At 42.6% G+C, this 14,810-nt stretch overlaps 1 protein-coding gene across 2 annotated transcripts in view; it reads left to right on the top strand.

The window, feature by feature from the left end:
- The window catches only part of Edc3 (enhancer of mRNA decapping 3), a 44,010-nt gene that overhangs the window by 18,411 nt on the left and 10,789 nt on the right, over positions 1-14,810 (top strand). For both annotated transcript variants that reach the window (XM_041647452.1, XM_041647451.1), the window contains exon 4: positions 7,780-8,115. In XM_041647452.1, the coding sequence (XP_041503386.1) occupies positions 7,780-8,115 (336 nt within the window). The remainder of the gene's footprint in view (positions 1-7,779; positions 8,116-14,810) is intronic.

Raw genomic sequence — 14,810 nt, 5'->3', positions numbered from 1 at the left:
TTACACACTGAGGGGTCTCCTCAGCTCCTACTCTATTGTTACTTTGTTGCTGTGGGTTAAGCAAGGGGTTTGTTATGAGTAGTGTCCCTAGCTACTGTGTGCCATTTGGTGACATATTATTTCAGCTTTGGTTATAGAAACACTTTTTTATTGAATCCCATGTCTCTTTGACATACTCCTGACATAGGGAAGTATTTTTTTAATTCCCTAATACTTATTTTATGACATTAAAGATAACTTGAAGCTTATCTTGTGTATTTTCTTCCTGAAATGAATCAGGAGGAATGTTATTTCCTTGTTGGGAAAGTAGTATTTAAAACCAAAATGTGGGCTTTGATCATTGCTAACCACTGTCATTCTTTTAACTGAAAGCAAAGAAACAGATGTGTCTATTTAATTGGTTTATAATCTGTAGGGAACCATGTATACTATACCATGCTAAATGTGAGTCTATTCTGACATCTCCAACTTAATCTGTTATCTCATTGTGTTAGTTAGATTTGTGAACTTGACAAAACTAGAGTCACTTAGCAGGAGGGAACCTGAATTAAGGAATTGCCTCCATCAGATTGACTTTTTGGCATGTTTATGGGGCATTTTCTTGATTAATGATTGATGTAGGAGGGGTGTAGCTCACTGTGGGTGGTGCCACTACTTTGTATGTTGTCCTGGGTTGTATTTTAAAGCAAGGTAAGCAAGCCAGTAAACAACATTCTTATTCTCTATGGCCCCAGCTTCATTCATTTCCTGCCTCCAAGTGCCTGCCTTGACTTCCCTCCATGATAGACTGTGATTGGAAAGTGTTAGCTAAATTAAACCTTTTCCTCTCCATGTTGTTTTTGGTTATGGTGTTTATCAGAGCAACTGAAATCAAACTTATGTTCATGGATTAGTTTTGGTTGTTGTTGTTTTTGGGTTTTTTTTTTTGCTTGTTTCGCTTTTTGAGACAGGGTTTCTCTGCAGTTTTGGAGCCTGTCCTGGAATTAGCTCTTATAGACCAGGCTGGCCTTGAACTCACAGAGATCCACCTGCCTCTGCATCCTGAGTGCTGAGATTATAGGCATGTGCCAGCACCACCTTGGAGGAGTTACTTTCATTGGTTAATAAAAAAACTGCCTTGGCCCATTTGATAGGCCAGTCCTTAGGTGGGTGGAGTAGACAGAACAGAATGCTGGAAAGAAGGGAAGTTAGGCAATTGCCATGCCTCTCCTCTCTGGGTCAGAGACGCGATGGACCCAGCCGCCAGGTCAGACATGCTGAATCTTTCCTGCTAAGACACCACTTCGTGGTGCTACATAGATTACTAAATATGGGTTAAAGCAAGATATGAGAGTTAGCCACTAAGAGGCTAGAGCTAATGGGCCAGGCATTAAAAGAATACTATTTGTGTGTTGTTGTTTCTGATGGCTTTAAAGAATAGTTTCTATGACTGTCAGAAAACTTACCAAATGGGTGAATGGATCAACCATCTGGTCCAGGTTACAGAGGGAGACCACTTACAGTTTTACTAAGTGTATAGATCACTATGTGGGTAAAAATCCTATTTGTCATGCTGGTGGTGTAGCTTAGTTGCTAAAGTGCATGCTTAGCATGTAAATCTGGCTAGATCCTCAGTGCCACATACGCTGGATTTTGGTGCTATGCGTGCACTTTACAGGTGTCATAGGTGCAGGTGTGCACACATACACTAATAATAAATTTAAAATCATGTTTTTCAAATCCCATGTCAGCTGAAAATAGTGACTATTAGGGACAAATAAAAGACACTCTGAAATCACATTACAGTCATGAATGTGACAGACATTGGCTACATACTATTAAATGGTGAAGCCTTTTTTGCCCATAGGACATGAAAGTAGGTAGCTGGCCTTGTGTTCATTTTTATATAAGCAAAATGTCTTACAGTATGTATAATTTCAGCTCCAGAAGATCTAATACTTTCTGCTGGCCTCTTAGGCACACACCCACCTATCCCAGAATCACATATATACAAAATTAGAAGTAAAATATAATCATAGGTACAGAATTGTGTCTACTTGGTACCAGATTCTCCCTTCCTCTTTTGAGGATAGAAACTGGGAAGTATAGTTAAACCTTTTAAAGACGTTGGATGTTAACTTGCTGCAGCATGGTTGGGCTTTAATGGCCTATTAGATCTGGTAGCCATCTGCAGTTGGAACTTATGATTCCATGGTTCTGCTGGAAGTCCCCTTGACTTCGGATGTGCTTCGTCTGTTTTCCATACTAGAGAGTGCAGCGCTGTGATTTGGGAAATAACTAGAGTGCTCCAGTATTGTCAGGCTTTCTGTCATAAATTCTGAGTCTAGAGCTAAAATATTTTCAGTTTGACTATCAGATACCTTTTAGAACTTTAAGTGTAGGACAAAGTTTTCTTTTGTAATATGTGTGTGACAAAAGCCAATTAGTGACACTGAGGGTTACACAACAGTGGGTTTGTTACAGAACGTCCTGGCCAAAGGGCCTGTGTATCAAAGGCTGGCAGGAAAATGGCACAGGAAGGCCAGCTTCCAGTCCCACATGCTTGGCCCTTGTTTGAAAGGTATACAAGCCTGGGAAGTGCTGTTTATCTTTTCCAAGGGAAGTTCCTTGTGCTCTCAGTGGCCAGAAGCCAGTTTGCTTAATGCCCAGCCAGACCCATGGGCCACGTGAGCCAAGTACTGAGCCAAGTGCTGAGCAAGCTTGTTCACCAAAGACTTCGGTGTATTTTGTATTCAAGTATGGGGAAATGGGAGACTTAAGACAAATGACAATTTTGCCTGCTTTTCATTTTTTAAAAAATGTTTTATTTTTCTGGTCATTTTCCCCTGACTTTTGGAATTTTCAGTATTTTTGAAAAAAAATCAGTGTTTTTCTTGGAAAAATATTGACAGTATTGGAAAAATAGATAGTTCTTAGTTTAGAGTATGGCTCTTGGATGAATAGTCTTGTGGAGAGAACACAAGCAGCAGATGATAAACAGCTGTGGGTGCAGTTAAATGTGTCAGAGTTCTAGAGCCAAGCCAAAAATAGTGTCCAGTGTCCAGCATCTTTAGGGCAGACAACATTTTCTGTCGTGAACCGGGCTGCCGTTTATTGTGGTGGGGTGTTTTGGTAGCACGCCGAGAAAGCTCTACAACCATCTAGGGTTATTTTCATTGATTTTGTACTTGGCATTTCAGTAGCTTTTCATTATCTTGCACAGTATTGAGTACACACTATTTATTAACTTGTCCCTAATGAACTCAGTGCCTGACCTTGCTCCCCGGTGCCACTATGATGTCAGCCACAAATGTTATACAGAGAGTACAGCTGACAGCTGTGGACAGGTCCACAGAGTATGACCTGGTGGAGAACCCAATTTGCAAGGCTTTGGGAACTCTTGTCTTTTGGATAGTAACTGTCAATTTTGTAGAAATCTTGTGAAATCATGACATTTTCCCCTCTCATAATAGGATTCATCCCAAAATATCCCAGCAATGTATACTCTCCCCTGCACTATGGGGCCCTACTATAAAAGCATTCACTCTATCAAACCTTTATTTCTAGTCGAATCTACATAAAGCTAAGTCCCCCACAATTATCCTCATTGACAGGACTTATTGACAAGAAAAGAGCTCTGAGCAGAGAGACAGTATGTCTGCTCTTACTGATAAACAGGTCTGGGAGGCCTTGAATTCTCTCACAGCCGAGTCAGGAGAGTATAGCCTGCTGGTCTTTGCTCTGCCCTAACAAGCTATTAATATTCTGCACTTACCTTTACCTTTCATTTGACATGAGGTCTTAGTCTAAGAAATTAACTGTTTGTACTTTTACCCCTAAAATATATAGGAAAAAAGCTTGGGCTGCTAAACCAGCCCCAGAGAAAGAAATTCCTTCTCCCTCAGTGCCAGTAGATACAACACCAGGATGCTTGGCCCAGGGGCAAGCTCCAACCTAATCCTTCTGATATCTGCTGGACAACTGCACAGTCACGCCCCTTCTGAGACATAAGGCGCCTACCTGGTCAGTCTTTTATCCATCCTGTTAGCCCTAAAAAAAGGATGCTTGTTAACTACGTGTGGGTATATAAACTGGAAACCTTGTGGGATGAGTAGAACAGCGAGGAACAGCAAGGGACATGGAAGAGAAACATCCAAAGGAACATCGAGAGAGCATTAGAGAGAGCACAGGAAGAGTAAATAGGACATGGTGAAAAGACTCATGTAGCTAATTTATTTCGTCTACCCTCAGACCTAATTAGTCAGATTTTTGCCTGATATAGTAATCCTTCTGAATCCTGAGGGGCTTATTGGGGCTTACCCCAACATAAACCTCGATACCACTAGGAAACCCCCAAAATGGTTAAGACGGTGTGGGCATGATGACACAGATCTATAATCTTAGCATTTTCAAGACTGAGACAGGATAACTAGTTGGAAAGTAGCAGGATGCATAACAAAACCCTGTCTCATGCCTGGAGGTGGTGGCGCACGCCTTTAATGCCAGCACTCATAAGGTAGAGGTATGCAGATCTCTGAGTTTGCGGCTAGCCTGGTCTACAGAGTGAGTTCCAGGACCTGCTCCAAAGCTACATAAGGAAACCTTGTCTCAAAAAAAACAAAAGAACCATATCTCAACTAAAACTAAAATGATGAAAAGTCTAGGGGTGTGGCTCAGTGATGGAGCACTTGCTTAAAATATGCAATATGGACCAGGCGGTGATGGTGCATGCCTTTAATCCCAGCACTCGCCTTTAATCCCAGCACTCGGGGGGGGGGGGGCAGAGGCAGGCGGATCTCCATGAGTTCAAGGCAACCTGGTCTACAAGAGCTAGTTCCAGGACAGGCTCCAAAGCTACAGAGAAACCCTGTCTTGAAAAACAAAACAAAACAAAAAATGCAATATGGGCACACACATAGCAGTAGCAACAACAACGTGGTGGGGGGGGTAAAAACAGGCGAACTTATGTAAAAAGCTATGTCCTGTAATGATATTTCAGTCATTAGCTGGCTGAATACTCAAGATTTTATTCCTGGTGATGCAGCAGTCTTTGTATGTATAACAACCAAACTATATATACTGTTGCACAACTCATGCTATATAATTTAAATATTGGTGCATATTTAAATTATGTATGGCACATACATGTAATCTTAGCATTCCAGGAGGATCGTTACTGGGCTACATGGCACAGCATGTTCTAGGGAAAGACTTTGTTTTCAAAAAATTATGTAAGTCCACTTAACATGGACAGACTTGTTAGGTAGAGAACATTGCGTTTTCTCCAGATACCTCAGAAATGGTAGTGATTTACTGGCATGAAGCCTCCTAGGATGTCGGTGTCCATCAGCATATTAAATTCATGAGGTGTATGTAATTTCCCACAATTTTTACTTAAAAGTGAATAAAATGTTTTTTGTCATCTTCTATATCCCAGTGGAGTATCCTGTTTGGACCTGGGGATGAGAGGCAGTTGGGTTGCATGCCTGTTTCCTAGTAGATAGTTGATTTAATATTTAATATTGAATCAGTGCAGTGATCATTTGAGAGCTGGACTTTCTGTCCTGTTCTTTCTTCCCTTTAACTACAAATATTAATAATAGTGTATTTGTAGTTTCATGCCTGTTATGTTCTTAATCCAGCTGTGTGTTCTCGTGGCCTGAGGAGAGGGCTCCATGGGTAAGAGCACTTCTGTGAAAGCATGCAGACCTGAGTTCAGATCTCCAGCACCAAATCTGAACACATCCTGTGTCTGTAACCGCAGTGCGGTGGAGGTCAGAAACAGGAGGCTCTCTGGGGCTGCCAGCCTGGCTCCAGGCTCAGTGAGAGACCTCATCTCAAGGGAATAAGGTAGAGCATGCTAGATCAGGTCACCTGACTTCTTCTTGTGGGAACACACACACCTTTTAAGATTTGAATCCACGCTGAATTTTCACTGTTTGTATACTTTATTTTTCCTTAGTTAGTATTGATGATATATCATGTATTCCCAGCACCTAGTTATAGCACTCAGTGTTCTCTCACTAAATGTCTGGTAAACAATTGAAAATGGAATTTAGTCTAAACCACTTCTTATTTTGTAGGGGTTTACAATCCGAGTTAATGGTGCCTCTCTGTTCTTTACCCTCATGTTTTGTTTTTTTCCCTCAGAGACCAAAGTCACATATTCCCTACTAACACAGCTTTTCCATACTGAGGCATTAAAAAAACATTGAGTTATATTTGCATAATGTATATTCTTCAGAATAATGTTAAATGGCCTTGCTAGTGTTGCTTAATTTGTCAGTTTTTTATTGACTGCTTAGAAACTGTGCTGTGAACATTTTGCTTAATGGAGATTGAAGCCCTAAAATGTTGAAAAGCAAATATAAGATTATACATAATTCTTACTTTTTGCTTTTGTTTTTAAAACAAGATCTCACGTAGCCTAGGCCAATGGATGACCTTGAGTTTCTGTCCTGCCTCTTCAAGTGCTTGGATTACAGGTTTGCCCCACCATTTCCAGTCTTTGTGGTGCTAGGAATTGAACCTAGGGGTTAGTGCATGCATGGCAAGTTCTCTGCCATCTGGGCTTCAACTCCATCCCCAAATTATATAACTATGTGTGTACATTGTGCATGTGTGTGTTCATGTGGTTATATGCATGTGTGCATGCCCGTACACATCCACATGTGCATGTGGGTGCCGGAGGTCAACATGGTGTTCTCTTTCATCCCTTTCCGTCTTATTTTTTGAGACAGAATTTCTCTCACTCAGCCTGGGTCTCACGGATTTGGCTCGGCTGTCTGGCTCACCCCGTAAACTTTCAGGGATCCTTCGGTTACAGATGCGTCCACTTTTGCATCCAGCTTTTACATCCGTGTTAGTGATCCAGCTCAGGTCCTCATGTTTGCCTCACATACTTTAATGACTGCCATCTCCTCAGCTTCTAGATGACATAACATCTTGATGACAAAACTAGATTAAAGATCTTCTAACTCTTGGCACATTGAAAGATTATGAAAAGGGAATGCAGTTGAGCTGAAATGAGTCGCCTACCTGTATGTGTGGGTGTCATTTATTCCCTGAATGACTGATTGGGAGAATTTTACAGGGCTTTCTCTGTGATTGCTAGAGTAGTGTTGATTGATATGCAGCAGCCAAGTAGTCTAAGAGATAGGGTGGCCGGTTGCTGCAGTTCTGGTGTTTATTTTGCTGTGATCACTTGTCTTTGATAGTGCAGACATGTTTATGTATAGAAGAGATACAGTTCTGAGAAAAGAGACCATGGTAGCCAAAGACTGAAAGGCATTTCAGATGATCTGGATCTGTTGTCTGGATTCTAGCCTGCCGTGATCCAGCCTGAGAATACGTGAAGTCAGAAAGGACCTTGGTGGGTGCACAGAGAATAAGAGCTGAGCAGTGTCTTCCTGTGGACCATTCTTTTACTTTGGTAGCAGCAGCCATCCTGGCCTTGCCGTGGCTCTTCCACTTCTCATTTGATAAACTTCTGTTGCCTTGTTGGTGGGGCACACCTGTAATCCAAGCTGTTTGGGAGTTCAAGGCCAGTCTAGTGGGCTTATTGATGACCTCATTGACAAAGAGCTTCTGCTATCACCTCTTCCCTTACAAAAGGCAGCACTGATTAAGATTTATAAGAGTATTGTTCATTTCATGTTTAGTTATTTGAATGGTTTTTCAAATTTATTGTTCCTTGTGAGCTTTGTGCTCTTGCTCTTTTTTTGCTACTTAATGTGATTTAGAAATACCTTCCCCTTTATTTGCTGCACACTGATTTTGATCTTTATTTTTTTCCCTCAGGGTCGTCTAGTAGCAGGCACCCCAATCAGGCAACCCCAAAGAAAAGTGGTTTAAAAAATGGCCAAATGAAGAATAAAGATGACGAGTGCTTCGGAGATGATATTGAGGAGATCCCAGACACAGATTTTGACTTTGAGGGGAACCTGGCCCTTTTTGACAAGGCAGCTGTGTTTGAGGAGATTGACACCTATGAGAGGAGAAGCGGCACCCGTTCCCGGGGTGTCCCAAATGAACGGCCTGCCAGGTACCGCCACGATGAAAACATCCTCGAATCAGAACCCATTGTCTACCGAAGAATCACGGTACCACACGTTGTGAGCAAGGAGTTCTGCACAGGTGAGTTCTGTTGACCCCACCATGCACAGGTGAGTTCTGTTGACCCCACCCTGGGCTACTCTTCCTTTTGAATTTGCTTAAAACAGAAAAACCTAATTGTTTGAAAGTCAGCATCTTGCATCAGGAATTAGTGACTTGGCGGTAGTGTGATGTTATTGTCTGTTGGGGATGATGGCTAACTTAGCTCTGAGCTGTGGTGGAGGGGCCGTTTCAATACTTGTTCCTTTATGTCCTGTATCTGGCAGACTTCGTGTTAATCTTAAGTCTGGTTTCCCTGATAAGTGTTTGCTTCACCAGAAATGTAGCTCTGTTTAGTAGTTATTGGCTGATGCACAGAGGTGAAGATGGGTAAATTTCATGTGCTAAACTTGGAGTTTCAGGAAATTACATTTGTCCTACTCCCTTTACCTTCCGGTAGCCTTGGTCATTGAGAGTTTGGTTAAAATCTCACCTAAATAGTCCCTTTGTAATCATGAAAGCCACTGGATTATAGTGTGTTTCTCTTACCTTAATGATTTCCTTTTAGGTTGATTTACTTTTTAATTTTATGTGTGGATGTTTGCTTGCATGTATGTCTATACATGTATGCACTGCCCCTGGGGCCCAGGAGAGGGCATTAGATTCCCTTGGAACTGGAGTTACAGTCAGTTTTGAACAGCCATGTAGGTGCTGGAACTACAACTCCAGTCTTCTAGAAGAGCAGCCAGTACTCCAGCCTCTGCCTCAGCTAGTTTTAAGGGTTTTGTTTTCGACAGGGTAGCCAGGCTGGCCTGATCTACCAGCTGCCTATTCCTGCTGCAGCTCTCTGTGCTGCTGTCCTTGTGGCTATGCAGAGGTGGTTGGATTATGAAGTATGTGGTTTCCTGGAATTATTTAGACCACAGGAATTCCTAAACTTGGGAAGATCATGGTCTGACTTGTGGTTAAATGACTAAAAAGTAAGAGTTCATAACGAGAAAGAAAAACATTTCAGATACCAAAGAAACTGAGAAAACATTCCTAAATAGACCAAAACAGGGGTAGTAATTTGTCTTAGTTAGGGTTTTGATTACTGTGAAGAAACACCATGATGACGGCAACTCTTACAAAGTAAAGCATTTAATTGGAGCTGGCTCACAGTTTCAGAGGTTTAGTTCATTATCATCTTGGTGGGAAGCATGGCAGTGTGTCGGGGGAGACAGGGTACTGGAGAAGGATCTGAAAGTTCTATTTAGAGCCACAGGCAGAGAATGTCCCACTGGGTCTGACTTGAGCAATTCTGAGACCTCAAAACTCACCCCCTAGTGACACACTTACTACAACAAGCTCATACCTCCCACTGCCCAGGGCACGCCTTTAATCCCGGTACTGGGGGGGGGGGGCAGGTACATCTCCGGGTGTGAGTCCCTATGAGCCTGTGGGCCATTTTCACTCAAACTTCCACGTCATTTTTCCAATTAGATACTGTACCTCTCCAACTTTGTTTCCATACATCTTTTATTTTTAATGACGGGAATAGACAGTTCTGTCCTCTTGAAATTATTTTCCTATACTTGCCAATAAATACACTACAAGGCACACATGCTGGCTCTTGATCAGCAACTCAGGATAGCAGCCTGTGTTGTGTGGCAGTCTCCTAGGGCATGGAGTAAGGGGACAAGAAGCCCAACAGCCTCTCGCCACCTGGTTTTTCTTGTTTTCCTTAATCGTGGTTAGAAATAAAGCCCTTCTGTTGTTCTAGAAATAGAGTAACAGTTGTCTCACTAAGCAGTTTCTCCTCCAGATTCAAAACACAGTCAGTCCTCAAGCAGGCGTGTACTGAGTAGTACTCAAATAGTGAAGAGCCGAACGCTTTTCAGTTCCAGATGTTAACAGCTGAGTGAGGCTGTCTGTCCAGAATGTTTGGAGAAATGATCTAGTTGACATACCTTTTTGTCTTGTGAATGTGGACAAGTTAAGACTGTAGTATAAGAAGAGAAATCTGGGGCAGGGGGCTGGAGAGATGGCTCAGCAGTTAAGAGCCTTGGCTGCTCTTCCAGAGATCTTGAGTTCAATTATAAGCAACCACATGGTGGCTCACAGCCATCTCTAGAGGGATCTGCTGCCCTCTTCTGTCATAAAGGTGTGTATGCAGATAAAACACTCACACATAAAATAAATAAATTTTAAAGAAAGAAAAAAGAAGCTAAATCTAATTAATAGCAAGCAGACTGCAGTTTCCAAAAAGTGTGGTCTCCGAAATGGACCAGTCTGATCAATAATTTGCAGAAGTGGCCTGGAGAGCCCTCCAGTCTAGCTTTGTGTCATTCATGTTTTTAATTCTAAATGCTGTCATCCTGCTCGTACCTAGAGCACTGAACGTGGAGCAACATGTTTATTACCCATTTGGTGGTAGCTTTGGCTTTAGAGTTCTAACAGCTTGCTGCTGATATCCTGTATGTTCATGCTAAGTGGTGCCAACAGCACATAGACACTTATTTGGGAATTGCACAAACTCCCCTTAGCACTCTTCTTTGCCAGCAGAGAGGGAGGAGGTGTGAGCACCTGAATGCGTGTTTCTGTGCATGAGCACGTGCTTATTATAAGAGGTCGGTTGTTCAGGAATCAACTAAATTTGGTTCCGTGTTTATGTTTAACTCAAATTTCTCTGGAAAGCCTTTTCTGGTCCTTTGGCATGGCTGATTTTTCTACAGTGACAGGTTGTAAGACAGTCTAACTTGGGCCTTAGGCCTACCCTGTAAAATAATAATGTTCAGCAGTTACCCCCAAATGGGTCAGGATATCTCTGGATCTGGACTTGCGAGCTAAGAACTCTCTGGAAGCAAATGGTTTGCATGTGTGTATGTGAGTGTACCACATACAGTGAAAAAGTCCCCAGAGAATACTGGCAAGTGCCAGAGAATAGTTTTTGCTCAAATTTTATAATATTCTAAAATGCATACTTAGGACCATTGGGTCCCACAAGACACTGTGCTTAGGCTGGGAAGATTGCTGAGTCAGTAGAGTGCTTACTGTGTAAGCACGGGAATCTAATCTGAGTTTGGTAGCACAGTACCCACATAAACACAGGGTGTGGCAGGACATGCCTTATTCCCAGTGCTGGGGAGGTGGAGACAGGAGGATGGATTCCTGGAGCTTTCTAGGGAGCCAGTGTATCTGGGTCTTTTCTAGACCTGGTCTTAAAGAGTAAGATAGTGAATGAGGGTGACACCCATTGTTAACTTCTGGCCTCAATATGCATACCCACAAGCACACAAACACCAGGGAAAAACTGCTGTGCTTATTGTAACCTGCTCTTAAGAATGTAATGGAAGCCAGGCGTGGTGGCACACACCCTTAATCCCAGCAATAGAGAGGCGGAGGCAGGTGTATCCCTGAGCTTGAAGTCAGCCTGGCATACAAAGCAGTTCCAGGACAGTCAGGGCTACATAGAGGAAGCCTGTCTCGAAAAAGCAAAAGCAGAAGAAAAAGAATGTAGTAGAAAGAGCTGTGTGCAGACCAGCTTAGCAGTCAGGAGCCTGATTTAGATGCTCACTCAGCATGGGGATAGGAATGGGGAGTAAGAGATGGAAAGATCCCCGTGTGCGGGTGCTGACAGTGTGTGTGCTAGATGTTGAAAAGCGGGCGAGCTTAGGATGGGGTTGAGAGCCTGAACAGAAGCTCATGGGCAGGATTTTCTAGGCTGAGAAGAAGAGGATGTTTATTAGAAAATGAGGCTTAACTTTACAGAGAGCTGTGCATAGTTTTGTGATTTGAGTTGTCTGCCCCTCTTTTCTTCTGTATTGCTTTGTGGATGAAGCTGTAGAAAGCAAAAGGTATAGTTGCCACTCTAGAGGACAGAGAGTGAGAAAGTGGTTGTGAGTTTCATTGAGAAGGATCTTGAGTTATAAGGCCAGTAGGAAGCTAATGAGTCTGTTCCTTATCTGATGTCTGCTTATGTGAGTTTGATCTCCAGAACTCACATAATGGTAAGAACTGACTCCCGCAAGATTTCTTCACCATTGCATGTGTGCACAAATAAGTAAGTACATATAATGAAATGTTTTAAAGTAAAGATTGAGAAAAACTAATGCGGTGAGAGGGGAGATAAGAGTCTAAGGTATTTAGGGCTGTTGGAGTAGAGACAGGAAGTGAAGAGTGTACTGAGGCCTGACAGAGGTGGTGCGTGTGTGTGAGGGAAAGGCTGTGAGATAGATGCAGCCAGGATAAAGGCTTGTTGCCAGGATGTATGTTGTTGCATATCTCTAGGCTTCTCTTAACAATTCCTCCTGATGCAACATTGCATTTTGTGGTAGATCTCATATAGATCTGCAGGGGCTACTTATACATTGCTAGTCTGAAGGTGCTAATTTGCAGGTGGTTTTGAACCACAGAAAGTATGCTACCTCCTCCCAGAGCCTCCATTTTGGGACTGCCACAGAATAGACTCAGTTTATAGACCTAGAGAAATCTCATGCCCATCAGTGGTGCTACATGGAGAGGCACTTTGTTGTAAGAGTCTGGTTAGAGGGCTGGAGAGATGGCTCAGTGGTTAAGAGCATTGCCTGCTCTTCCAAAGGTCCTGAGTTCAATTCCCAGCAACCACATGGTGGCTCACAACCATCTGTAATGAGGTCTGATGCCCTCTTCTGGCCTGCAGGCATACACACAGACAGAACATTTGTATACATAATAAGTAAATAAATATTTAAAAAAAAAGAGTCTGGTTAGACAGGAGAAAGGCTAGACCTTGATGGATGAGAGGGGAAGCTTGAATGTGGTGCTTCCAGATTGGGGCATGGAGAATATGAGGACGTGTGTAGTCTATAAGGAGAGAAAGACCTGAAGTGGTGTAGATTGGAATGGGGAATGCATAAGTGATAGTGTGATATGATATGTGATATGAAAGGACAGATATTTGCAATACTGGGCCCCTGGGTCCTGAGAGACAACCTAGCCCCACGCTGTAGAAATAAGCAATGCAAGGAGGAGCCCCCTTTCCGTTCATGCAGTCTGTGCTTGTTGGTTTTCCTTGATATCTAGAGGTTAATGGGAGCCTTGTGAATGTTCTGCCTGTCACAGATTGCATAGTTATATCCCCCTTTCTTACTTCAGTACAGCTGTTAAATGCATACTAATATCCAGAGAAATCCAGAAACCAATCGACTGCCTTGATTCTCAAACAATAAAGATCCACCTTGTAACCCAAGCATAATTATTAGACGTGGACCGTGTTCAGACTGCCAGTGTTCTAACATAATTATTAGACGTGGACCGTGTTCAGACTGCCAGTGTTCTAACATAATTATTAGACGTGGACCGTGTTCAGACTGCCAGTGTTCTAACATAATTATTAGACGTGGACCGTGTTCAGACTGCCAGTGTTCTAACATAATTATTAGACGTGGACCGTGTTCAGACTGCCAGTGTTCTAACATAATTATTAGACGTGGACCGTGTTCAGACTGCCAGTGTTCTAACATAATTATTAGACGTGGACCGTGTTCAGACTGCCAGTGTTCTAACATAATTATTAGACGTGGACCGTGTTCAGACTGCCAGTGTTCTAACATAATTATTAGACGTGGACCGTGTTCAGACTGCCAGTGTTCTAACATAATTATTAGACGTGGACCGTGTTCAGACTGCCAGTGTTCTAACATAATTATTAGACGTGGACCGTGTTCAGACTGCCAGTGTTCTAACATAATTATTAGACGTGGACCGTGTTCAGACTGCCAGTGTTCTAACATAATTATTAGACGTGGACCGTGTTCAGACTGCCAGTGTTCTAACATAATTATTAGACGTGGACCGTGTTCAGACTGCCAGTGTTCTAACATAATTATTAGACGTGGACCGTGTTCAGACTGCCAGTGTTCTAACATAATTATTAGACGTGGACCGTGTTCAGACTGCCAGTGTTCTAACATAATTATTAGACGTGGACCGTGTTCAGACTGCCAGTGTTCTAACATAATTATTAGACGTGGACCGTGTTCAGACTGCCAGTGTTCTAACATAATTATTAGACGTGGACCGTGTTCAGACTGCCAGTGTTCTAACATAATTATTAGACGTGGACCGTGTTCAGACTGCCAGTGTTCTAACATAATTATTAGACGTGGACCGTGTTCAGACTGCCAGTGTTCTAACATAATTATTAGACGTGGACCGTGTTCAGACTGCCAGTGTTCTAACATAATTATTAGACGTGGACCGTGTTCAGACTGCCAGTGTTCTAACATAATTATTAGACGTGGACCGTGTTCAGACTGCCAGTGTTCTAACATAATTATTAGACGTGGACCGTGTTCAGACTGCCAGTGTTCTAACATAATTATTAGACGTGGACCGTGTTCAGACTGCCAGTGTTCTAACATAATTATTAGACGTGGACCGTGTTCAGACTGCCAGTGTTCTAACATAATTATTAGACGTGGACCGTGTTCAGACTGCCAGTGTTCTAACATAATTATTAGACGTGGACCGTGTTCAGACTGCCAGTGTTCTAACATAATTATTAGACGTGGACCGTGTTCAGACTGCCAGTGTTCTAACATAATTATTAGACGTGGACCGTGTTCAGACTGCCAGTGTTCTAACATAATTATTAGACGTGGACCGTGTTCAGACTGCCAGTGTTCTAACATAATTATTAGACGTGGACCGTGTTCAGACTGCCAGTGTTCTAACATAATTATTAGACGTGGACCGTGTTCAGACTGCCAGTGTTC

Source organism: Microtus oregoni, unplaced genomic scaffold (assembly GCF_018167655.1).
Source record: "Microtus oregoni isolate MIOR12 unplaced genomic scaffold, Mior012 000179F_ref0000403, whole genome shotgun sequence".
Classification (NCBI taxonomy): Eukaryota; Metazoa; Chordata; class Mammalia; order Rodentia; family Cricetidae; genus Microtus; species Microtus oregoni.
This window is presented reverse-complemented; position numbering and strand designations above follow the sequence as displayed.